This window comes from Falco punctatus, assembly GCF_963210335.1.
Source record: "Falco punctatus genome assembly, chromosome: 2".
Taxonomy (NCBI): domain Eukaryota; kingdom Metazoa; phylum Chordata; class Aves; order Falconiformes; family Falconidae; genus Falco; species Falco punctatus.
The window spans coordinates 14,800,729-14,827,394 of NC_137581.1; the positions used below are offsets into that span (position 1 = coordinate 14,800,729).

Consider the following 26,666-nt stretch of genomic DNA (forward strand, 5'->3'; position numbering starts at 1 on the left):
TAAAATGAGAAACTGTTTGTATTTCCTCAATCATATTTAGTATTAATTTTCTCTGTGCTAATAAAAATTGATCAACATTATCTTTCAAGTTATCTTAATTTCATTACAGTAGCGAGACATACTCCAAATGTCACTGCATTGTAGGGAGGAGGAAGAGGAAGAAAGAGCCCTTCATTTGTAAGAGGTCTTGATTGCATTCAGAATATTTCTGTTCATCCCCTTAATGAATTTCTTTGTGCTAGTTTGGAATAATTTCCTTTGAGCATGCAAATATGCACGGTGTGCTTTAAGCAAAGTCAAAGTTAATAAAAAACTGAAATCCTCTTCTTTAATCCCTATTAATGATTGTATAAATGCAATATTCTGATAATCCTCAAAAGAGGGTATTAGGGCACATAAACAGTGCAAGATGAAAGCTGTAATCATGAGTTTCTCAAACTGTACAAAACACCCTCGTAAACTATACCTTGAACACAGATTTACTGAATTTTAAAGTGGCACTTCATCCTCCTTTCAGCAAGCGTCCTCTGCAGATTTAATGATCAGGAACATCCTCCTGATGCACGCAGGGAGATACGGCTGCAGGGTTGAGACCGCGGCGGACACCGTGTCAGATGAGACGGAGCTGCTTGTTAGGGGTGAGTATGCTCACAGTGCTGCCTGAAAACACACTCACCAGAAAATATTGTACCAGGAAATTTAAGTATGTGGGTTTCAGGGACATCCGTGCTACACATAATTTTTCAGATTTTATACTACTGAGAACATTTTTTATTAACCTACTGTCTTTGAAAGCAGTTTCACCATAAACTGACCTGCAGACATGACAACGAGAAACAAAAGACAGTTGGTTAATGGATATACAGTCTTGAGATAGGTAATAGCACAAAAGGTATACCAGATCAGTCAAAATGTAGACAAGTGGCGTCAAGGTGTAGACAAGGCCTGTGTAAGGTAGGTAGGCTGAGTCTCTGGTTTTTTTATGTAATGCTTTACATTTCATCTTATGGTCAAGCCATTCTCTCGGCTTTAATGGTTTAGGAATATTCATTCGCTTCCTAAGAGGAGGAGGGACCATGCAGCCTTTTGTAAAATAGGTATGAGCAAGGAACCAAAAGGCCCATATTATGACATGGGTTTGGTTTTATTCAGACGTGGAATTGTCACCACCAAATTTTGGCTGCATCTTTAGACTCAGATCTGTCATCTGTTGAGTTGCTTTACCTGTCATTTAATGTTCCTGAATATGCACAGGAGCACAGAGCCATTGCCCTGCAGGACCCCAGATCACATCCCGTGTCATATCCCAGACCCACTAGTTTACAATAAAGCAGAGTATTAGCACTATGTGCACTCTGTTAAACAGAGTATTTCTGCATTCTGCACTACTTGTGTGTGTGTGTGTACTCACACATGTGTTCAGTGCCTGACTGGACCAGAGGACTGACTTACCAGCATCAGAGCCCACTAACTGGCATTACAACTGGTGAGTCCTGCAATGCCAGGATAGGTGGATCCCTGCTCAGCAGCACAGCTGGATAGCGTTACTGTAGATTGTACATTTTGGAAGCATAAATCAAGCTAGACATTTTATTAAATTTTGAAAAACTCCAGATAAAAAAAAATCAAGATTATTTAGAGATTATAATCTTTCAAAAATATTTATTCCACCACAACTTTAGATTTGAGATGTTCGTATCCATTGCTTTTAGGACAAATATATGCTTTAAATGATAAGGAGTGTTTCTGGCTGACTGCAGGGCTCTTCACATTTTGATGAAAGTAGCTGTTAAATATTTCCATAAAGTCACTTTGAGGACCATCAGATTTCTATGAGCTATGACGCTATAAGGATGGTGGTATTCAGTTGCCTCAACACAGACACATAATGTCATTTTAGCTGCCTTATGAAATCTGATTCATCCTTGCAGGTTACGCAGGGCCTTTTGTGTTACCTTTACCTCGCTCAGAGAGGAGCTGGAGGCTCTACAGATAGGCAAGGAAATCTCAACTTTAATGCCATTAAGCTTATCAGTGACAAAAAATCTCTGAGCTTACTATTATCAAGGAGACTGCAGACTGGACACAAAATTATTTTTTTAAGAGTACTGGTTATATAAATGAGTTTATTGAATTTGGTGTTGAAAATAAATGCTTCTCTGAGGAACAGATTTGAGATTTTTTTAAAAAAAAAGAAAGGGCATTGTAAGCAGTATCAGAATGTATGCGTGTGGGTGTCTCATTACCATGCCACCTTGCTGATGAAATGAAAACTGCAAGTGCTTTTTAATGGAATTTAAATTCAAATATAATTTGCTTGCAATGTTTTCCTTTTCTTGAGTCTATGATTTGATAATTTTAAGATACAGTAAGAAATGTTTGCTTCGCTTTCACAAAATGCTTTATACGTGTGACTTCTTTTGTCCGATGTAAAATTCAGTTTTCATGGAACTATAGGATATGTTTGGTTTGCTGAAGTAGTTAATTTCCTTAAGATATCCATAAAACTTACGCAAAAGAGAGTAATGCCAGTATTGCTTTCACCAAAAAACGTAGAATGGTTTTGTTTTGTATTCCAGAAAATGTTTAAAACATTCAGTACAGAGTTGCTAATGATTACTCTTTATAAACTTCAGCATTTCAAAGATCCAGAATATTTAGGAAAATCTAATCTATCTCTTCATATACTGCTACAGGCATTTCATTTTAATTTCAGTATCTCTAATTCTTTTTTCTCCCCCTATCTCAGTTTATAGAGTGCACTCAGTGGTTTGCAATTTGACACTGTCTGATGATCCCAAATTGCAGCACCTTTCAAACTTCTTTAGGTTTAGCTTTTGGAGGTACTGGACGTTGCTTAGGAGAAGACACCATGAGCAACAGATGTCTCAATAAGTATTTCAGTAAACTCTGAAGAATTCCACCTGACAGAGGAAGCCATCATCTATGAAGAAAACCCATTGCCACTATGCAGTAAAGTCTGAAATCCAAACCTATGTTATTCTTTATTTCCGGTAGAGTTTCTAGGTAAAATAATTTCATTTTAGGCATATCGCAAAACATCTTTGTGTTTGAAATGTTGCAGCCCATGGCCAAACTGAGATAGTAGAACCTTTGTTATGAACTGTTAGAAGTACTGATGCAAGAAAAGTTCCAGCACATCCTTGTTCTGACCTTTCTCTCCTTTTGCCTCTACAGAAAATGCCAGTCTTGAATGCTGATAGTATCATACCATCATACAACAGCATTTCAAATGTTAGTTATATTGTAAGGAACATGTAGGGTGGGGTTTTTTAATATATCACTGTAATTTTTAATCCAAAAAATGTTCTGCTTCCACCATTTCTACAGGAAATACATTGGACATGAAGAGTAAATTACATTAAAATAATCTAATTTTCCATCCTTTAGATATTCATGAATATCAGAATTATTGCTATTAGTAAGCTTACTAAATTTATACTGAATTATGTATTCCACTGCTGCATTATTTTTAAGTCAAAGGACAGTTTTCTAGAACTTTGTAATACCTTGCTGCAGCCTCTTCAGATGCAGTAAAGAGAAACAAACTATTTACAGGTTCCTATTGCTCACAACTCTCATGCTGATCTTCAAGAGACAGACATTCACCACTGCATTTTCAAGCCATTGCAGTGTCTCAGTATCATTTATTACAGAGAAAGCATGCAGTATCCTTAAACCATATTTATCTTTTTTGAAGACACTTTTGATAGTTACTTTATTGGAAGATTGCTTGAATATATAGCAGGTAACTAACTGTCACTATTTTCACCCTTGTTCTTTTTTGTTCTGCATTATACAGTAGAAGTTTAATTACAAAAATGTCACCAGTGAAAGACAATCTGAAGAACAGAGAATGAGTAGTGCCAAATAAAACTCAATTCTTTTGGGTCTAATTACTTACAAGAAGGTAATTAATGGTGCAAGAAGATTTCTGAATTGACTACATATGTATGTAAATGTGTGTGTGTGCACATGTGCAGAAGAAATTAAGACAGCAGCAAATTTCTATTCTGCAGCTTTCTACAATGAGCTACAGATCTTTTTTAAACTATTTTCAAACTGTTTTAAAATTCACTACCTCACAGGTCTTGATTTTAGGTAAGTTGCAGTGAAATACACAACTAACAGTATTTTCATTATGATATTTATCTAGTGAATCTCTTTCAGGAACACTTCAAAACTATATATGAAAAGATACTTTAGACCATGTTTGGACAAAATCAAGATTCAAGCCCCATCAGCGCATACTACTCAAAACAAAACATAAATGCTTTTCTAAATGTTTTGAAAATGTGATTAAACTAGGTCTATTAAAGTAAGAAACAACTTTTTAGTGGTCCCTAGTAATTTCTCTGCTCCTTAAATGCTGTTTTTCTAGTCCCGTTTACTTATTTTTTTCCTCTTTCTGTTTCATTTTTCTAATGCTACCAATAATGAGTATTTCATCAGAAACAGATGTTCTACTGGCAGCTGGACCTGTCAGGCAGTACATTAGCTTTCCAGCTTAAGTGTCTTGCATTTTAATCTTGGAGCGGGTTGTGAAATGAGCAGTATTTCAGTAGTCTCATGTTAGTCAACAGTGACCTTCAGAGGTCTGCTGTCCTGACATGCATGACATCATCTGTTTATATTCAGATAGGCTACTACCTAAATTCCAAAATCATTTCTTGTAAAAAACATAGTTCTAAAAAACTGCAATCCATCATCACAAGTTGTTCTTCTTCTTAGGTACTGAAAAAAAAATAACTCACAATCTTTTATTCATCCATCCGAGATTCATCATGCTCTCTAGATAGACGCATTGACTCTGTGGAAGGCACAGAGTCCGAATATGAGGAGGATGAGAGGATTCAGCTCAAAAGCCAGAACTGATTTAAGGTAGAAGAAGCAATGCCAACCACTTACAGCTTAGCTCAGAACTGCAATGTTTATCTACAAGGCAGGATATCTCTTCTTTGCTGTCTCAGACCGAGGCTCAAAAATACACTTGTCTCTCTTCAAGACCATGCTATACCTCCAGGCAGTAGATTAGGTGAAAATCAAGCAAGGAAGAGGGTCAACAGAACAGCTATGTTGGACTTCTGAAGGGCACACTTTGGCCTAAAGAGGCTGGTTGACAAGAGTCCCTTGGGAGATAGTTCTGAAGGGCCAAGGGGCCCGGGAAGGCTGGGCATTCTTCAGGAATTAAGTTTAAAGGCGCAGGAGCAGGGTGTCCCCATGTGCCAAAAGATGAGCTGGCAGAGGAGAAGACCAGCCTGGCTAAACAGAGAGATTTGGCTGGAACTCAGGTAAAAAAGGAGAATTTACCACCTTTGGAAGAAGGGGCAGGCAACTCTGGAGGATGTAAGGATGTCATGAGGTTATGCAGGGAGAAGGTCAGAGAGGCAAAAGCCCAGCTGGAACTCAGGCTGGCCACTGCTGTAAATGATAACAAAAATGTTTTTACAAATACATCAGATATAAAAGGAGGTCCAAGGATAATTTCCATTCTTTACTGGATATGGGGGAGAACATTGCCACAAGGGATGAGGAAAAGGTTGAGGTACTTAATGCCTTCTTTGCCTCACTCTCTATAATAACAAGACCACTTACCCTCAGGGTACTCAGCCCCCTGAGCTGGAAGGCAGGGATGAGGAGCAGAATGGAGTCCCCACAGTCCAGGAGGGAATGGTAAGTCACCTGCTGCTCCACTGAGACACGCACAAGTCTGTGGGGCCAGATGGGATCCACCTAAGGGTACTGAGGCAGTTGACAGAGGAGCTTGCCAAGACACTCTCCATGATTTATCAACAGTCCTGGCTAACTTGGGAGGTCCCAGAAGGCTGCAGGTCAGCCAATGTAACACTCATCTACAAGAAGGGCAGGAAGGAGTATCCAGGGAATTACAGGCCTGTCAGCCTGACCTTGGTGCTGGGGAAGGTTATGGAGCAGATGACCCTGAGTGCCATCATATGGCACATGTACAGGACAACTGCCAGATCAGGCCCAGCCAGCATGGGGTGATGAAAGGCTGGTCCTGATTGAGGAACCTGAGCAGCTTCTACAACAAGATGACCCACGAGGGAAAGGCTGTGGATGTTGTCTACCTGCACCTTACTAAAGCCTTTGACACTGTCTCCCACAGCATTCCCCTGGAGAAACTGACTGCTCATGGCTTGGATGGGTGTGCTTTATACTGGGTTAAAAGCTGGCTGGACAGCTGAGCCCAGAGTGTGGTGGTGAATGGAGTTACATAGAGCTGGTGGCCAGTCACAAGTGGTGTTCCCCAGGGCTCAGTATTGGGGCCCGTCCTGTTTAAGATCTTTGTTGATGATCTGGATGAGGGGATTGAGTGCACCCTCAGAAACTTTACAGACGACACCAAGCTGGGCAGGAGTGTTGACCTCCTTGAGGGAAGGAAGGTTCTGCAGAGGGATCTGGACAGGCTGCATTGATGGTCTAAGGTCAATTGTATGAGATTTAACAAGGAGAAGTGCCGGGTCCTCCACTTGGGTCACAACAACCCCATGCAATGCTACAGGTTTGGGGAAGATTCGCTGGAAAGCTGCCTGGTGGAAAGGGTCAGTCTCTTCTCCCAAATAACAAGTGGCAAGGGAAGCAGAAACGGCCTTAAGCTGCACCAAGGGAGGTTTAAGTTAGGACATTAGGAAAAATTTCATCACTGAAAGGGTGGTGAAGCATTGGAACAGGCTGCCCAGGGAAGTGGTGGAATCACCATCCATGGAAGTGTTTAAAAAACACATATGTGGTCCTTAGGGACATGGTTTAGTGGTGGACTTGGCAATCCTGGGTTAACAGTTGAACTTGGTGATCTTAAAGGTCTTTTCCAATCTAAATGATTTTATGATTCTAAGATGTGTTCAACCCTCTTTCTGAGGCAGAGTAACCAGGAGCACAGAAGTCAAGAGACAAACAAATGAGAGCCTGACTGTGTAGGGTACAATTTAGGGTATCTCTAGCAACCCAAATATTTTCTTCTTTTATTAAGTTGACTACTGCTCCAAAAATGAACGTAGTCCTTAGGGGAACCTTTGTCCACAAGTTAAGCTAATACACTATAGTGTGTACTGGGAAAGGGAAAAGCTAAATGACTGGCATGTGCCCTCTGCACCAGATTTGTCCTCTAGCAGGGTGATGAGGCAGATAGCCATAAAGTCTTAAATGCCATTGCAAGATTTTCTGGAAGATGGTCATCAGGCCCCGTCGGGTACAGCTCAAGGACATTCAGAAGAGAAAACAGCTTTTCACATAGGGTGGTAACTATCCTGGCACTAGGCCCACACAAATGTGCTACTTTAGAGAAATCCCATAATGGGAATTATGTATGTCTGATGGTCAAAGGAATAGTTTTAGTGGGGTGAATAAATACAACATAAATCACAGCTATGATCTTACATTCCTGACACCCAAGTCATTGCCTGATTTCATTCCATTTATGCCTTCTGTTGTTTGCTCACCCAAGCAAAATATGTGCAGAATAACTGTTTGCCATGCAAACAAGGATGTTTACAGGAGAATATAGATATTTGGTACACAGTCAACAAATGTTTTCCCTAGCACATGAAGTCATCAGCCATAAAAGAAGCAAAAGTGATTTATGATTTTTATGAATGTCAGTCCTGCTCTTGACATCAGTCCAAAAATAGGTTTCCAATGTCACGTGCTTTGTCTGGCTACCAGCCTCTATTTATCCACCCAGATCTTCAACTTTCAGTGAGTATTAAGTAGCAGACAAGCAGAACAACAAAATGTTTCAGCTTGGCTGGTTTTCCATCTATCACTGGCACACCAGTAGTTGAGCTGTCTGTGTACTGATTTTTCACGAAGAAGTGATTGCCAAAGCAGAAGGCTCTAATACAGGATAAATATGCATGTCATGTTCTGACACTAATGATATGATCACAAACATGGTTACCAAACACCCAAGTATCAGCCAGGAGACTTGCATCTCACAGATGTCTCGGGTGATCTTGTAGCCATCAATGTGTCAGGTTTCCTCAAGACAATGTCTGCTTGGTAAATTAATTTAGTTTTTAAAGCCTGTCTTCCAAAACAGGATTATTACATTCTTATTTCCCCATGATGCTGTAGAAATTTGAAGCAATCTGTGCATTCATCTTTTCATTACAAAGGACATCTTCATGATCCTGTGATTCCACCATGTTTCACTGTAGAGTCATTTAAAACACCAAATGCTTCTGTCATAAAAAAGGCTGACACCATGAAGGGGCTCATCTTTATTAACTTAGGTTGGTCCAATCAAAAAAAAAAAAAAAAAAAAGGCAACAGTGTTTTTATTTTGTGTTTGTTTAATTAATCAATACAAAATCTGTTACTCATATATGGTGAGGTTTTGAAGAGCAACAGCAGAACTCATAGCTAAGAGCAGGCTACTTCTTACAATGACATTTGGCAAAAAGTATCCCTTTGCTCTTGAAACACATAGTTTTCTAATGAACTTGTTTCAACCCTTGCTTTGCCATAGGCTGCAACAAGGAAAAGCTTGAGTAAAAAATCTACCAAAATCAATTATTACACACTTCTTACTTTTTCTTCTGCAAGTTTGGAGGGTTGGCTTAGAAAAACATCTGTACAGTTCAGCACAGAATATAGTGTGAGCTGGGAATGTCACATAGGAGTCTAACACGCTTCTACAAAGATCAGCATGAGACTCTTTATAGTCTGTTAAGAGTAGAGATTCATTTCACCTGCGCTGAGATGAGTAGTACTTCTGGTGCAACAGCAGTTTCCGAGAACACCAGGAAGTTTCTTGCAGATTAGAGGATCACTGCAAAATTTACTGTGACATATTGTCTGATGTGGATGGGTACAGTGCTTCAAACATTTAGAACGGAGAAATTATTTTTCGTATAAGAACCTCTATATTGTTAGCAGTTATAGTGACACCACAAACACCAATGTAGGTTATTTTTCATTATAATCTTTTCCTTGCGTTGCATTTCTTTTTAGCATCATCATGACTGAGTTAAGAATACAAGGTTTTGAAGTTAAAGGGGTTTTTTACATCTGCGAAAACTTCAATGCCTAATCAACAGTACCAAGTCTTCAGTATTTTAATACTTATTTAATAAATGAAAGCTTTTTATCATAATAAATTACTGGGTTCAATAATTTTAAGTTGTCAAATCAATTCCATCACTTAAGCCCTATTTGTAAATTGCTCTTGCAAACCTCGTTTACAATATATTGTGCCCAAGAGAGTAAGTAGCATTGATTGCGGGGATTGCAGTGGGATGCTGCATTACACACTGCCTTACAACAGCCTATGGAGCAACCAGCTCATCTCCAAATTACCAAACTTCCTTTCAGATTGATCCATTTATGTGTTCTAGATACAGTGCAGCCTGATTGGTTTTGCAAAGGAGCAAAAGGTACTAGTCCCAAAATGCCTTATTCAATATTTGACTTTCTTCAATGTAAACAGTGTAAACTGTAACCTGTAGCAAATGTTGACACTACAAGGTAATTAAGTACGGGAGAGCATTGCAAACAAAAAGACCATTAGCTTTTTGCAATGGAACTACAGTAATGCAGCAGTCAGGCAAGTTTGCTTAATTTTTTAATTTGAGGTGCTAACTAACAAAAAATGCCATCTTACGTAACAAAAAGAGGTCAAATAAATAAAATGCAGAAAAAATATTTCTGTATGTTTCCTTGTGTTATAAACTATGCTTTAGGAGAAACTAAATTAATTTATTGGTCTCAGTTCTGTTACAAATAGGTCTGTGCTTTCTAAGCATTAATACTGTTAACTTTGTTTCCAGCACTATCGCCTTGGTCTATACGTAAGGATTTTTGTAGATTTAGATGCCAGATATTTTCTGGGGGGTTTAGTAATAGTACATTCACTGTTTTTTGCTTTTATCATCCCTTTTACTCTTACTGCTCAAAATGTGTTTTCTGTTGTTATGGATGTTAATAGACCTTGTGCTTTTGTAGAGGAAGAAAGAAATAATGCCCAGTCTTCCTAATTCTCTGTGTCAGTGATGTACACCCTTGGAAACCTATTAGCATATACAAAGCTAATTGAAATCCTTTGAACTATACAAATATTAGTACAACATTGATGGCAAGAAGATTTCTTAAAAATAAGATGAAAATCAGCTTTCTTCTACGATGTATAACATGTATTGTAAGACTGTGCATGGAAAGCTAACCAAATGCACTGTGCATGCCTACTGTAAGTAAAATGAGCTTTAAAATCAAACAGCTACCTGGAAGCTGTAAGATCTTGAAATGGAGCAGAAAGCAATCCTGTAGTGTAAAGGGATGAAAGCCTTTGTGACTACAATCTGCGGTTTAAGAGTACACATTTTGTGGTCTAAAAATAAAAAAGAGGTTAAAGCTATTCATCTTGTAGACTGGCAAAACTACCAATCTAAGCAAGTAATCCACTCTCGATATATTTTTGGACAAGTAATGTTTCCTCTGAACTCCACTGACCTGGAGCAAATATAATGCAGGAACTGCTGGTTAGGTTGACCACACTGCTCCTTTCAGTTGTGATATTGCCAATAAAACTTAAAGACAAGCACTTGGGTTTAAAGGCCATCAAACACAACATTATTAAATGGAACATAAACAAGGTCAGCAGATTCTTGCTGGTCCTTGAAATTACATATGAGCTGTAGCAAAGGCCAGGAAGATGCCCTAAGCACAGACCCCATTAATTGGACTCACAGAATATGTCCATAATAGTAAACTGCTCCCTGGGGCCAATGGATACAGCAGAGTTCCCATCCACACAGCTACATTTCTGGTTGCCCTCCCTGCTCAAAATAGGATGGGTACAACAAACTGCCTGTTGGGATCTGCCCCAGCCCATGGTAATCCATAAATTGTGCCAAGCCATTGGCTGGGAGAGTTATAATTGCACAGGGCTGAAATTATGATAGGGACTGGCTGACAACATAATGGCACATAGGATCAGTGCTAGAGTTCAGATTTGTGTTTTGGCCCTTTTCAGTATATCAGCATAACTAAAACTTTTACAATTTTAGAAGAGAGTATATTACTGTAGATGTAGCATCAGCCCTTTAACCCACAGACTCCAGACCAAAACATTTGCAGCTATCTGATCTTGTAACAGGACCTTTGTTATAATATCTTCAACAGTGTGAAAGGGAAAGAAATTCATCTCTTTAAAAAGCTGTAGGTTTTTTTAAGAATTTAAACAAGATCCTTTGTTCCAAGAAATGTTTTTACAAATATCAACTTATATCTGTAACTTCAGTCAAAAAAAGTACCTAGAAACAAGTACAAAAGTACAAATCAGATGTGGTGATGTTCATGAACTCAGTGCCTAAAAGAGACCCGTGCAGATCCGGGAGTGCTGGTGCCCACGCTGTGACTGCAGGGAGCAAAGGAGGCAGTACAGACCAGAACTGGGACAGCTGGCAAGCGATGCCCTATAGTGCTAAAGATAGTCAGCACGACATGCCAATAAAAGTGTCATGTCTAAAACTCAGTCTCTAACTCTATTTTTGACCTGCTAGCTATGTCATTCACAATGCAATTCATAGGCTACTGGCGTTTTTCCTCCTAAGGTGAAATTTCAGTTCATGTTCCCTGCACTGTACCTTTTGTGTCAAGCCACAACTGCCACTTCACAAACATCCAGCTCAGAGGTTTTGGACTGCAGTCTGGCATCTGAGCTCACAACACTCAGCAACTCTGAAAGTTGCCTTGCCCAAATCCCCTATTTTTAGGTTTGTACAAAGCAGAGAAGTCATCAGGGAAAAGGAGAACAATGTGACATCTGTACCACCAAAGGCCTTCTCAGACAGGACACCAGGGACTTATCCTGACCCTCATTCCTGGAACGAGTCAAAACTATTAAGGCTGGAACATCAATGTCTTCTCTTTCTTACCTTCCAATCCTGAGTCTAACTTCCCTGTCTATCCTGCCACTGGTTGTGGCATAACCTCTCCACCTGCCCAGGGCCCTTATGTACTTTATAGAAACCACTCAAGCGCACCGTACGTGGAGAGGTGGAAGGACTGGGGAAACATATGTATCCATGAAAGCCATAGTGCCTATTGCATTTACTGTACGTTGAACTTTCTCTCCATCCTCTTCTTCCCCACCATGTGCAAACACTTCACAGGTGGGCACAGCAAAAGACATTTCTGTTACAACAGTCAAGCTCCTGTTTTATCAAGCACCTTTTCAATTATTCTGCAGTAACTGACTCTTTCTTTTCCTCTTTTTCTCTCTTCTCATCTTCCTGATGACAAGCCAGTACACTTTGTCATTCAGAAAGGAAAATCTTCAGGTCAAGAAATCTGTGCTCATGAACTGCTGCATATCAAGCTTCTTAGCTGTTTGGTAAAAGTAAGAATTATGCTGGTCAGGCAGCAGTGGAGTAAATCAGCCCACATTCAGGGATTCACAGGAAAGGGCACTGCCTCATGGAATGACTACAGCTATTATTGGTAATAGTCTTTCAAGAACTCTCACATTAACATTGTACCATGGCAAGTAATCTAAAGGACCTTTCAGGATGGTCATTCCAACAATAAAAGATACATAAAACAACTTTGCCAAAATGCAGTCATGCATGTCCTGAAATGAAGTATCAATCTGTGGAATTGCTCTGAAAGAAGATAACTGACTAATGTCCTTGACATCAGGTTTCCAGTGCTCCTAGAGCCACATAAGAGCCTATTGCAGTCCCAAATGTCTTCTCTATGAAGTTCAACTGCACTGTAGCGCATTTATGACCAGTCGTTTTCTGTGTAGTTTCCAGAGAAACATTCGAGCAGACTGTGCATTTTTTCCTCAATTGGTTATTCTCAACTAAAAAAATGTTTTAGAGATCCTGAACAATAACATAGCCCTTGGGAGAAAAGCTTCTCTGCATTAGCCATCCAGCTGACACCATGAATGATTACATCCAAGCATAAAATTTAATGAGATTTCTACAAAAATGAGTGACATCTGCATAGCACTCAGGTCCTGGCTAAGTGTCATACATTTGTCATCACTGAGGCTTTTGTCTTTTATTAATCCGCTTTCAAGAATGCCTGCTGTTGGAAGTGGAAATGCTTTCTAGCAGTCATCCTGCAGACTGTGTAAAAGCACACATCTCAGAAAGCATAATGACACATTGTCATGCTAAGGAATGCATTTAGGAGGTTTAAAAAACATGAAAGAACTCCAACAACAAAATATATTAAGAATTTAGCAGGAGATATCTGCATAAATTTATTTCAAATCCTTTAATATAAGCAAGATGCTTGTTCTTTTGTCTATAATACAGTGGCTACAAACTCTTTAACAACATTTGGTGTGCACAGAAGAAATACTGTCATAAAGAAAAAGTACTAAAATATTTCCCTTTAATTTTGTTTGTGCTCAGGACCACGATATAACTCTGGGCCTAGGGCTCCAACCCAGGAAAAGCGTATGATTGTATCAAGATCCCAGCTTTCCTTTAAACCTTCCCTCATGGCTACAAATAAAAATTTCACTAGTATTTTCCTACATCAACAGATAGCCTGAAACAACAGATGATAGAGATTGAAGATCACCCTGTTTTATTAAATTAGCCCCAGGACTTGCTATTTTGAGATGAAGGCCTGACCTGGTGCTTCCCATCAAAGAACAGAAAAATCTTGGCAGGAAAGCAGGAGTGCAGAGGATACATCTTTCTGCCATGTTTTCTTCCAGGAGGAAAAGCAAGACCTTTCAACTGCAAATTAAGGTGGGACTCCAAAAGGCCAAGAGTCACAAGGTGTCCAAGAGGTGGCACCATCTTACCCCAGCACCATTTGTGACTCGATGAAAGGCACTGACAGTGGCAAAGTCAAGCCTGCTGAGCAGGCAGGGCAAGGGAAGAGGACACGCTCCCAGCACTGAAGCTCCTCACCACCCATGGAAGTGGAAAAACTTGTTCTTCTCTAGTGCAGAGCTGTACCCTGGGCTCCTGGGAAGATGACTGCAGTGTGTTGTGGAGACAATCTTCTTCCATCATACATCCATAGTACTCAACTTTATTGAATTCCTTCCATTCCTGAAATGGAGGGAACTGAATCCCTTCAATTTCAGACATTTGTTTCTCTTTTTTTGTTGCTATTATTTCTAAATCCCATGTATTTCTAACATATTAATCTCAATTAGTTGCTTGTAGATCATTGCCAAGTAAACAGAGGCAAGTGAATAGCGTAAATTACTTTCTCATTTAAAGAATTGAATGTCTCTCTCTCACTCTGAAGCTATTGAGCCCAAGTATTACAAAACTCTGATCATACTGTTGTTATAGTTCATGTAAACATACTTTTGTTGAAGGCACGTCAGAGGAAATATAAAGCTGTTTGCAGCTGCAAATGAAAAAAATCACAGCAACTAAAAATACTTCAGTTGATGGAGGTTTTTTAGCCTTTGATACTCAGTTAAATTTGTTTCTACTCATGGACTAAGGATTCTGGCCAGCAAAAGATTTGATTGCATGAAACAGCACAGAAACATAATAATGCTAAGCTCAGTAATGCAGAAATCCTGGCTACAATTGTGACTTCAAATGGTGGCACCAGACCCAAGTGTTTGCCACCCTGGTCTGCAGGTGCAGAGCTCTGACAGATCAGCAAGTGGGACTGCACCACTCACCACAGCTCATGGGAATGGAAGGATCCAAAGGACCTGCTCCACTACAGCTTATGATACATGCAAACAGCATCAGGCTCCCACAGAAGTGTAGCAGCAATTGCTTTCTATTAATAAAGTTGTTTCCATCATCACCTTTCCTGCAGTTTCATTTTGGGAGGAAGTGTCCAGTAGTACATTTCTGATTTTACAGTCCTTTGTCTGTGTAGGAGCAGAAGCAAAACTTCACCCTTCAAGAACAGGAGGATGGAAAAGAATCAGAAGGGTCTTGGATGCCAAGTAAATCCAGATTTGTCATAAATAATTATAGCTATTAATAATATTAATGTTTTACAGAAGTATTAAATCCCGTCCTTCAGGACTTACGTAAGCTTTTAAGTATAAGAAACCACAAGAGAGATGCTTATTCTGCATTTATGCATAACAGAGATGCACATTTTATCCTAAACATCTAGTTACAACAACTGTGGAAGAGGATCCTGAAGCAGGAAAACTTTGCCTCTGACTTAGTTTGACAAGGGTGAATGCACAGTTTTCAAACACCAGTAATATCAATATCAGGAAGAATTAAAGAAGAAAATTCGGGTAGGAATGGGACATTATAGTCACATTTTTCATTGTAAAGTAACATTTGTTACCAGAGACCTCACTTGTTGGATCAGTCGCATGGCCTTTATAAATGGTGATTAACATATTCTCATTTGGTGCAGCTAAATGGAATAAATAATCCTTTAATTTCTCGAGTGAGAGGTTGTTGTGGTTTTTTTGTTTGTTTTTAATAGAGCTATAGTAATTATCAGCCTTCACAATATTTGAATTTGGGTCTTGTTTCGTTTATAATAGTTTTCAATTAAACAGTTAATGGACTTCCAGCAGAAATCTAATCCAGGAGGTTTCCCTGAATGAGTGAATTTGAGAAAAAGGATGAATGCTGTATCTTTGACTCAGTTATTAGTAATATTATTGTTCTCCAAGTAGCACATCCACCTGTGCTTCATTTTGATCACTATTTGTCTTTCCTGCTGACAAGTTTCACGCAAAGAGAAAATGTGATTGTGACTGTGCAGTCTAGCCTGGATGCTTCTTAAAGTTGCTCTTTTTTTCTTTTAATTTTAGGTTCAGAACAATTATAATGGAGATTTTTCTTTTTTAATCTGTTTCTATTTCTAGTTCTTCTGCTGTCACTCTGACAAGTTAATTGATACTCACCCATGCAGCATTTAAAGAGTAGAAATAATCACAATTTACCCACAGAAATCATGGAAATGAGGTATCTCCATGATGTAGTAGTGTGCATTTTAACCCTTATATTTCATGGATAGTGAACTCCAACGGGTCCCTACAGAATGCATCTCCTATATTAATGCTGCTCATCCACAATGGTGGTGTGGTCTGTTTGATTATTCCACTTTATTTCTAGGTCCTCCTGGTCCCCCAGGGGTTGTAATAGTGGAGGAAATTACAGACACCACAGCAACACTCTCCTGGAGTCCTGGGGCAGACAATCACAGCCCTATCTCCCTCTACAACCTGCAAGCACGCAGTCCATTTTCTCTTGGCTGGCAGACCGTAAAAACAGGTGAGAGACACTTTCAAACAGCACCAGTAGACTGTTCAAAACTCCTGCTCTTCACAATAATAACCATCTGCAACTGCAGGAACAGACACTCTTAAGAGAACAATGATAAATTAAAAGCACTGATTTTTTTTTTCTTTTTTTTTTTATTCTTTTCACGTTACTTAGCAACAGCTCTGAAAGGACAGCACAAAGACACCTGCCATGATGCATCTGTGAATAAGCAGAAAGCTCTCCCCTATATCCTTTAATCTGTGCCTTTTCAGGGGTACCACTGAGTACCAAAAACCTAGCTGTGATTTCCGACATACTAGATCCTTGACGTCCATCTTTCTAATGGCCATATTGTATCACACAGTCCACTTGCCATTGTGACACTGCATTTAAGCTTCAGATATCTGAGTGACCTACACATTTCTTTGCCATCTGCAGTTCCAGATGTGATAACTGGTGACATGGAGTCTGCTATGGCTGTCGAGTTGAACCCTTGGGTGGAGTATGAGTTCAGAGTTGTGGCAACCAACAAAATTGGGACTGGAGACCCCAGTGTACCATCGCGAGTGATCAGAACCAACGAAGCAGGTAAGAAGAGGATGGAAAGGTTAATTTTCCAGGACTACCAGAAACAAGAAGTTTTTTAATATTGTAATAGACCTATGCTCTTCTCCCTGGTATGCATCTGTGTGTTCAGTTATCACTGTTCCAGGGTGATATTCTTTGTAATGGGGACCCAGTTTATTTTAATTACAGGAATATTATTTAATTCACAGAAATTTCAAGTAAAACCATTCCCTGCTTTCTTACTCCATCTGGGCTGCCTTTTCACCCTACACTTAAGCCATTGCTACCTGCCCTCTGGTAGGCTTCTATAGCTCTTTGATTACAGGCTGCTTCTCAGTTTCTTCAAACAACTGCTCCCAAGCAGCCTCTCACTCCTTATTCTTCAAAACTCTTCTTCTTGAAGGTGCACAGATTTTTTTTCAGCAAGATAGGGAAGCTGTGGGAAGTTACTTAATTTGAAATACCTTGTGCTCTAAGTGTTTCTTTGTCATGTACACTCTACTATGAACTGCTATTGCATTTAAAGAAAACTGATTATAATTCTGACTGGAATGGTACTGTGGGAGCCCAGCAAAAACGTTTTGTATCCTATTTGGGTCTCTTGAAAATTTCAGTGGTCTTGGAAAGTTTGGAATCATTGACAGTAATTGGGCAGAATGAAGAGAGATAAAGGATTGGGAATCTGAGAAAAATCCCTAGGCAGCTAAAGAAAGACATTGTAAGAGGCAGAAAGAGACAGGGTTTGAATAAAGCCTCAGAAGAGAACTGCATCTCAGAACACTTTCAGATTATTCTTCATTCTTCTTTGTTACTTAGGAGGCCTAGAGAGTTTTGACTTTGTTTTGATGTTTCTTAAGCTGAATAATTTGTAAGTGGTTTATTGATCATACGCGATAGAAGAGTGCCAAATTCAAAGATTCCACTTGAATTTGCAAGTATAACTGTTCTTGTAGTTGTAAATATTCTGGATGCATACAGCAGCTGTGTTGCACTCTGTCTTCTCATTAAGGGAGACTATAAGAATTACAAGTGGCAATGCCAAAATGTGTCCACCTTTCTTCTGAAAAAATATTCTTACCTTTAAGATACGTTAATGTTGTGCCTCAGTTCCATAGTTCACCAGTATGTGTGTATGTCACCCATAAGCATTCACAGCAGAATGTTCAGGCTGATTTTCTTAGACAGAACCACAGAATCAACTCAACAATTGGGGCTGGCGGGGATCTCGGGAGGTCTCTAGTCCAGCCTCCCACTCAAAGATGTGTAAACTGACCCCAGAGCAGGTTGCTCTGTGTGTTGTCCAGTTCAGTCTTTGAAACCTCCAAGGAGGTAGATTGTGCATCTCCTCTGGGCAACCTGTACCAGCTGTTAACTAATCTCATTATGATTTTTCATTCAATATATCCAGCAAGAACTGCCCTTATTTCATGTTATGACCTCTGTCTTGTGCCCTTCCACCCTGCACCACTATGAAGAGCCCATCTCTGTCTCATCAATGACCTCCCCATAGGCACTGGGAGCTGCTGTTAGGTTCCCCAAAGACATCTCTTCTCCAGGCTGAACAAGCCCAGCTCCCCCAGTATCTCCTCACAAGGCAGGTACTCCAGCCCCACCATCCCAGTGGACTCTCCTGAACTTGCTCTTGTTGATCAATGCCTTTCTCATTGTGGCACTCAGAATTGGATGTACTATTTCAGACAAAGTCTAATAAACCTGTCTTCAGTTGTAATAAGACATATTTATTTACTTCTGTTTTAAATAACTGTGTAGTTGCTAGCTGATATTAAATTTCACTGTGCAATCACAGAACTGCACTGAAGTGATTTGATTTCCATTCACGCATGTGGAAGGACGCTTCCTTTCCAACTCTCCCTCCCCTCTTCTTCTGCAAGCTCCCCACAGTGTGAAACTCAGTAATTTTATAGCAGAAGCTTCATATGCTACATACTTTGTTCCATTAAGAAAAGGAGGAAAGGAAAATTAAATAAAAAACACGAGCTAGTTTAATCTCAAATTATTTTTTTTAAAAATTATTTCACCACCATCATTCTTTCATTGATTTTGTACAATATTTCATGTGCAGCGAAAATTCTGCTGGACCCTAATGTTTGAATGGCTTCCCTATTTATTCAGGTGGTACATATCAGAAAGGACACAACCATTATGGAAAAAGTTTATCCTGTAATAGGTTGCACCCCTGGGAATACGTTCTTTTCCATTTATGAATATGTTCCCTGTTTTTGAAAAGATGGTTCAGGATTTTAATCAACTGCATGTATTGAAGCTGTGGTTGAATGTTTTTCTCACAAGTTGAAGTTTGAAAATGTTACATTTCATCTAGCTGTCACAGGGTTTGGGTTCCTTCTTCTTCTTTCCCAGTGTTTACCAAACAAAGGCTGTGTTTACTAAAACATATTCCTACAGCTCTAGTGAACATCTTCTTCATGCACACCCATCGTGAATATTCCTTTGGAAAACCATTAGAATCCTACCTCTGTAAAAAAGAATTGATAAAACATCATAATGATCAGTAAAAAAAGAATAAAATTGTGAGACAGACAAAGCATGCAGGGTGCAGTGTATTTTCACCCAGTGATTGGCATTTGTTGCTGGGTAATAATCCACTTTTGCTGCCACAGAAGGAGCAGAGTCTTTAACTCAGCTGGCAATGATCTGTACTCCAGTGCATGGGTCTCCTCCTGATAAACACTGCTGTAGCTGATACGAATGCAAGTCTTTTTGAATAACAAATCAGTAAGTTATTAGTTCAAATAGGAAAAAGACCATACTAGATGTTTACTTGCACTTTCAGCTTCCCAGTTAGGAATACCTTTTTGCTACCGGAGTTACAGCTGCACAAATGTCATGTTAGAAGGAGTGTTTTGTAGCATGACATTGAAATCCAGACAGGTGCCAGTAAAACAACTTAACAGCCTTTGGAGAAATTGAAGCTGAATTTATTTGGTGTGCCTGCTTAACACGGTGTGGTAAAGCAGAAGTCTGTTACCATCCCCTCAATTTCAAAAGACCTTTCTTTAAAAAAAATTTAGTTTCTGATTCACTTGTGAATTGGTTTGGGGTTTGTGTGGGGGGTTTTTTTGGTGTTTTGGGTTTTTTTTTTAAATAAAAAAGATTGATGCAGTCTCATTTTCTTATTCTATAGAGGGAGTGAGAAGACAGGAGTTACAATAAGATGTAACTTCCCATCTAAGATGTAACCTTTGCAGGTTAGAACCTGCAAAGGGTTGTAAAGTCAGAACCATAACACAATGGACTCTGCTTTAAACAAAGAACAGGAAGAAAAAAAAAAAAGAAAGAAAAAACAAACAAACAAACCCTGTTACACATAATTCTTTGCAAAATTATTGCTTATAATTTTTATGGCACTCTTAGAATGCCAGAGGCTTCATGATCTTTTTCATTCAGGCAGCCACTGTTCCCTGATCTCCAGATATTCCTGAAGGCCAGAGCCTGTTTAGCTCTGCCCTCTGAGACAGCTGGCAGTGACTGCAGGAATTATCACCTCTGGCACAGTTTTCAGATGCCAAAGTCAAACAGACAAGAAAACTAACAATAGGTTTCATTGGGTTTCATATATTGTTTTCCAAATTAGCACATTAATATCTGTCTTAGTGTACCCAGTGATGCTTTTCTTTTTTTCAGAATCTCTCCATTACTATTCCTTTATCTGAAAGCTTCAAGGGAAAATCTCTCAACATGGGTTACAGTTCTAGTACCATAGAACTCAATTCTGAGAAGACATGTATGTGAAAGGACGTTATATTTCAGAAAGGACATGGCATCAGCCTCTCTACTCATGACCCAGGCACAGTAACCTGGCTATTTGCAGTAATGTCAGATGTGACCCACAAGTGAGAACAGGCAGGCTGCCCCTGCGCTGGGTACAACTACAGAACCATCAGTCTCCCAGCAGAGAAGGTGACTGTGTCTCATCCTCAGAAAGTTGAGGTCCCCAGGCTGAGCGGTAGCTGTTTAGACAACCCACAGAGGCAGCAAATGTGTGATTCTGCTGCCATTCTTTTATACTTTAATGGAAACCAGCATTTGTAATTTAATGGAACAAGCTAATTTGACTGCAGACTAAAGTCTTTTTCTCTCCCCACACCTCACTTATTTTATCACTTCTTCCCCAAGATAGTAACAACATTTTATATTAGTCCATTATCTAAAAATACCCATAGAAACAATAATCGGGATGGTGTAAGGAAATCAACAGAATAATAAACAGATTTCCACTTGCTTTAATTTTCTAATTAAACCCTAATCCTGTTACTTAGCTCATATTTAGTTAACATGATTGCTTTTCATAGCTACTTTCATCGGAATGGATAATACTGCAATTTTCTGGCACATCTAACTTATAGCCAGCTGCTGCATTTCTGTCAGTTCTAGCCTTGATACATATTTTACAGGTCCACAAGGTGAAAAGAGCCAATAACATGAATTTAAACATGTCTGGCATTCCACTAAGGCAGTCGGGCATTTGAAGCCTGGGGGCAAAGCATCAATTACATTATCTATTCATGAGGAAACATGGGGAGAGAGAAATTGAGTAGAATTAAAGTTTAACCTGCTAATCATGCATGCAAACCTGATTCTATGAGGTAACAATGCACTCTGTTAGTAGCAGATTGTACACAGGTTTTATTTTTAATAAGTCCTTATTTACCATTAAGTTGCCCTTATTATCCGCTAGAATTTCTTCATAGCATACCAAGAACTGCCTCTGTCCCAGGAAAAAAGTTACATCTTTTACACTGGCTTTGCTTTCAGGTTTTTTTTGTCGTTCGAAGTTGTGTTTTATTTGTTTGTTGACCAGTATAAAAGAAGTTTCAGCTTTTGCTCTGCGAAAAAAATGAATAACCCGCTGTATCTGAGACATTTGGAGATGATTACAAAGGCTACTAAGCTTTTATAGAAAAAATGCTTTTCCATAAGGAAAAACAAAAAGAGAAGAGAAAGTAGATGGTAACCATTGACTGCATGGGTATATTTACATACAATAGGCTATTAACACACAATATTGCAGGCTCAAACTAATATGCAGTATATATTAACAAAGGATCCAAATGTGTGTGCTACTAAAAGACATAACAAGAAAACTAAGGAACTGGTTCCTTGGCATATATGCCACAGCATTTGAGATTTCAGTCCTGTACGTGGTGATATGGAGGCTATGCAGACTGAGTCCTGCAGCCACACATGACACAGTTATCAGTGAATGGAACTGAATTCTGTCTTCTACTAAATTACAAATATTAAAAATACAGAGGAAGTGAGAACAACGAAAATGCTGATCCTGAGACCAGCTGGGGCATCGCTGTTTTCCAATAGTTGAATACAGTACACCACCCGCTTCCAAGGTGCTGGCACATTTTACATTTCATTCCTGAACAGATGAGATGTGAAATGTTTTCCTGGGAGGGTGAGAACTGGAGGGCTGGCCTTTCACACAGTGAAAGGGTTTTCACTTAAGAACCCTCTGTTTCCCAGATGTGTACTGCAGGAGATTTATACAGATATATAGATACATAAAGGAAAACAACCAAGAAGAAAAAACGGCTGAATGTGTTGTTGCTTTGGTCCTTACATTAGGAAATTCTGCCAAGATGGTAACAAACTTTCCCCCCCTGTTCATACCTTTTCCACAGCTAAGAAGAGTTGGTTTTCAAACTACACCTGTACTTAAAAGATACAAAAAGCTCTAAAAGAAATAAAGAACTGCAACTGTACCGTGAGCAAACATTTTCTTAAGGACCGAAGCCAAGTTTAATAATTCATCTCCCCAAAAAGTGTAACAATGTCAACATTTTGTTTCATTTTGCTTTATTTGACACAATGTTTCAGAATTTATTTAAAAATAAATCCATGTGGAAAATATCTCAGGATTCAAGTACAGTTAAGAAAGACCTTGTGATTAAAGTACAGAACTGGGATTTGGGAAATCTGGACTCAATTGCTTATCAGAAAACTTTGTAAATTTGGGCAGCTCACGTTAGCATTTCTTACTCTAAGAACAGGAGGTTAGTAAGGGGCTTGCTTCCATTTGTCCTCCCTCTATCTCACCTATTCAGACTGCAAAATGGAAGGACAGGGACTAAATCTAGCTACATGTTTCTACAGCAATACTATAATCAATTATAATCTTGGCTGATAAATACTTTTTTTCTGCACAAAAATTAAGACACGCTACAAAATTAAGAACCTGTCATATCTCTTTGCAATAAACAAAACACACAGAACTGGGAAAAAAATATATTTCCTTGAAAAGACAAAACAGAAACTTTAAAATTATTAACTATTCATTCACCAACTTTTAAAAAAATTATTTACAAGGTTGGAATGTTAAAAAGAGAATTAACTGGTTTTCAAGTACTTCCAGTTTTTCCAGGTTCATTGCAACATTCTCTTTTCCTTTCTATAAGGAAAGGAATCTAGAGCTAAAGCAGTTTAAAAGATTTTTTCAGTTCACTCACTGAAGTAAAAATAAGGAGAATTAGAAGTAAAATAACAATTTTGGATAAAAATTAAAATCTCTGACAGTTAAAAACAAAATATCCTCATTTTTCTTTCCACTTTTGTCTATTTTTATATAAAACTGAAGTAAAATTCAAATTACACCTTTTTTAAAAAAAACACAAATGGCTATGTTTCATTTGTTATAACATCAAAATGAAATATTTAATAATTGTCCATATTTTGCCCAAAAGTGAGTACCCAAAACCTTCGAATGGGCTTATCTTTACATTCTATCAGAATCTACAGTTTTCATTTTAAAAAAACCCAGAAAATCCATCAACCATGCAGAATGAAGGGAGAGGGATTTTTAAATCTCTGAATCAAAAACTTAATTTAAGCACCCTGAAGCACAAAGCAGTTTTCAGAATGTTGGACATAGTGGAGCTCTGGAAGAAAAGCTAACATCTACCCGAAATGTTCATGGTTTCATAGCTATGGTATTACCACTTTGAAAAGCTTCCCCAAACTTTGCATTTAAATATAGATTTAATATATATAGGTGGCAATGTCGGCGCTTTTCAGCACTTTATAACCACTGCTCCCATACACAAAGCCCTCAGCAACATCAGTTCTGTGCATACACTTTTTCCTGAAGAACAAACACTGCTTTTCATGCATATGTAGCTTGTAATGATAACAGACATGCAAATTATTAAACAATTGGCCGTGGCTTCATGTACAAGCTTTACCCTTCCATATCTTTCTTTCTTTTTCTTCATTTCCTTTCCCTTTCTTCATTTATATTTTAAGCATGTCATCAAATTCTTCATAGGATGCTGAGGGGTACATTTATCATGCTTGCTCTTACAGAAAATGTTAAAGGGTTTTTTATTTGTTTGGTTTAGGGGAGATAAGTTTTAATAGTGTTTAATTTCACTTTCATTTTCAGCATGACACAGTACTTCCAAAAAAATGGAAAACAATGAGAAACAAATCCTGCTGTTTCTGTTCAAAACAAATTCCTGGCAAAGCCATTCCAGGATTCTTGTTTGTTTGCCTTAAGTGGAGGTTTCAACGTCAGTGTCCGACAGCATACAGCCGTTATTTACTATGAACTACATCCAGTACCGTTTCTTTCAGGACACAGTTTTTAGCACTGTTTGTTGTTCGCATTATTAGAACAATGGAGAGACCTGGCTTTTAAGTCCCAACCTTACCAGTGGCTGAAGAAACAAAACAAAAGAACCAACCTGATCCCAAAGAACTTACGGTCTAAGAATTAAACAGGGGACAAGTGACAAAGGATAGCTGGCAAAGGGGCTAACAAGAAGGCTTTAAGCAGAAATACAAGCATACGATCAAACTAAGCATAGTCATATTTTATAATCCTAAAGACCAGTTTTAAGCCAAGGAGCAAGTAGTTCATTTTCCAGTAGATGATGTTCTCTCATCTTCTCATTACATGAGACATTAACACAGCAAAAAGCTCTTTGCTACTAGTTGAGGTGTATTTATTCAGAAGAAACAATACTGAATTTTTCAGCTTTGACAAGCATTAAAGAAAAGAGGTCCTAATGTCCTTGTCCTCCAAGCACATGGATCCTGTGTCTGGGAGCCAAGTTTAATCATCATACTTGCATATTTGATGCAAGTGCATCTTCATGAGTGTCACTGCTAACAATTAACAACTTAAAGATTGGGAAGTCACTAATTGCATGGCAATAAACTTAGGCTATGAGTAAGTAAATTCAGATATAACACTGCTATAAACTTGATGCTGCTGAAAGGGTTGCTAATATATAACCTCGATGCCTGGCAAAAAATGTTTTCTTTTAATAGTTTTCTTCACTTAACAGTTACTCATTTCAAAATGCCCCCCTATAACTGTGTATTATGTGCTTTGGTGCAGTGCCGAGAAAATTTATTCCTTTGACACATTTATTCTTTTAATGGTTATTCATTTGAGAGTTTCACTGTGTGAATGTATATTTTAGTTCGGTGCAAAAGAAATTCATCGTTTTGACAGTTTTATTCTTTTAGCACTTATTCATTTAATTAGGGCTTCTGTCTGCAAATCTGTTAACAAGAACACTCTAGAAAGAGGACACTGCAGGTTAAATAAGTCCATCACACTGGATGCTTCAAAGAAGTGCTGCATGCTTTCTCATCAGTTATGTGGCACCTACATAAAAACTTCATTTACCTTTATAAATTACCCAAAAATGTCTTGGAAAGGCAAGAGAAAAATGGATGTTAAACAAGGTTTAAATACGCTCCATTAGAGATGGCATCATAATTTTTGCATGTTAATTTACTGGCAGATGATTCTTCATCCACATCTTTTCACTGTAGAACATTCATCCCAGTGTTGCACACTGATTGTTTTTATTCTGTGGGGTTTGGATGTTTCTATTTTTTTTTTAATCCAGAGGGCAATTCTGTTTCTGAAAGAAAAATGTGATTAAATTATTGCTATGTAAAGATTAGGTCTTAGTTTAAACCAGTTCACGTCTCCAGTCAATAGAGTCCAAACAATTTTTCTCGCTGTTTAGACAGTTGTCTTTGGATGGAGGGAACCACCCCAAAGCTCTGCATCCATTAGGGAAGGAGTCTGAACTACAAGCTCAGCATGGATACCTGGTTTCCCACTAGCTAATGTTAAACTGCAAAGCAATTAGATCATCTGATTACACAGAAGTCAAGAGCTTTCAGCAGAAAGTAACTATGAAAGTTCTCATTTAGCATGTGGGGAGGGAGGGAGGGAAAGAAGGAAGGAAGGAAGGAAGGAAGGAAGGAAGGAAGGAAGGAAGGAAGGAAGGAAGGAAGGAAGGAAGGAAGGAAGGAAGGAAGGAAGGAAGGAAGTCGAAGGCACTGTTTTTGCCAGATAAACCCAGGTTTACTGTAGAGAGATGTTTCACACATGAGAAACCTCCCCTATCAGTCTGGTAAGAACTACAGCTAAAAGGGCTCATTTCCAACAGTGTCTATCAGAAGAAATTCATAAGCTTTGTGGGTTTGCATCATTTATGAGAAAAAACAGAACTGGGCTTATGTCCTCTAAAGAGGAGTTCAGAGTTCAAAAAGACATTAGACAAACAAATTCTAAAATTTTATGTGAACTTCCAGGACCTAGTAAAAATTGCACTTTTATTGAACTTCAGCTGTTAATGATCAACATGGGAAACAGAGAGGACCATGTACATTTATTTAAAGGTGTCTTTATTTGTATAGTTCAAAGGCACAATGCTACTCAATAAATAAGCTAAACAGCATGCAATAAGGCCTTAACAGTTACTGCCTTACACCGCATTTCTACCAATGACCTATGTGCTTCTGTAAGGAAGAGTCTCTATCTTTGGATATATTTAATCAAATAAAGAATACAAGCATTACCTGCTC

General features: G+C 38.6%; 1 protein-coding gene across 7 annotated transcripts in view; it reads left to right on the forward strand.

The window, feature by feature from the left end:
• The window catches only part of CNTN5 (contactin 5), a 968,197-nt gene that overhangs the window by 893,855 nt on the left and 47,676 nt on the right, over window positions 1-26,666 (forward strand). For 6 of the 7 annotated variants that reach the window (XM_080376471.1, XM_080376469.1, XM_080376475.1 and 3 more), the window contains 3 exons: window positions 518-638; window positions 16,071-16,229; window positions 16,659-16,808. In XM_080376471.1, coding sequence (XP_080232597.1) covers window positions 518-638; window positions 16,071-16,229; window positions 16,659-16,808 — 430 coding nt within the window. The remainder of the gene's footprint in view (window positions 1-517; window positions 639-16,070; window positions 16,230-16,658; window positions 16,809-26,666) is intronic. The other variant, XM_080376474.1, reaches the window with a different exon arrangement.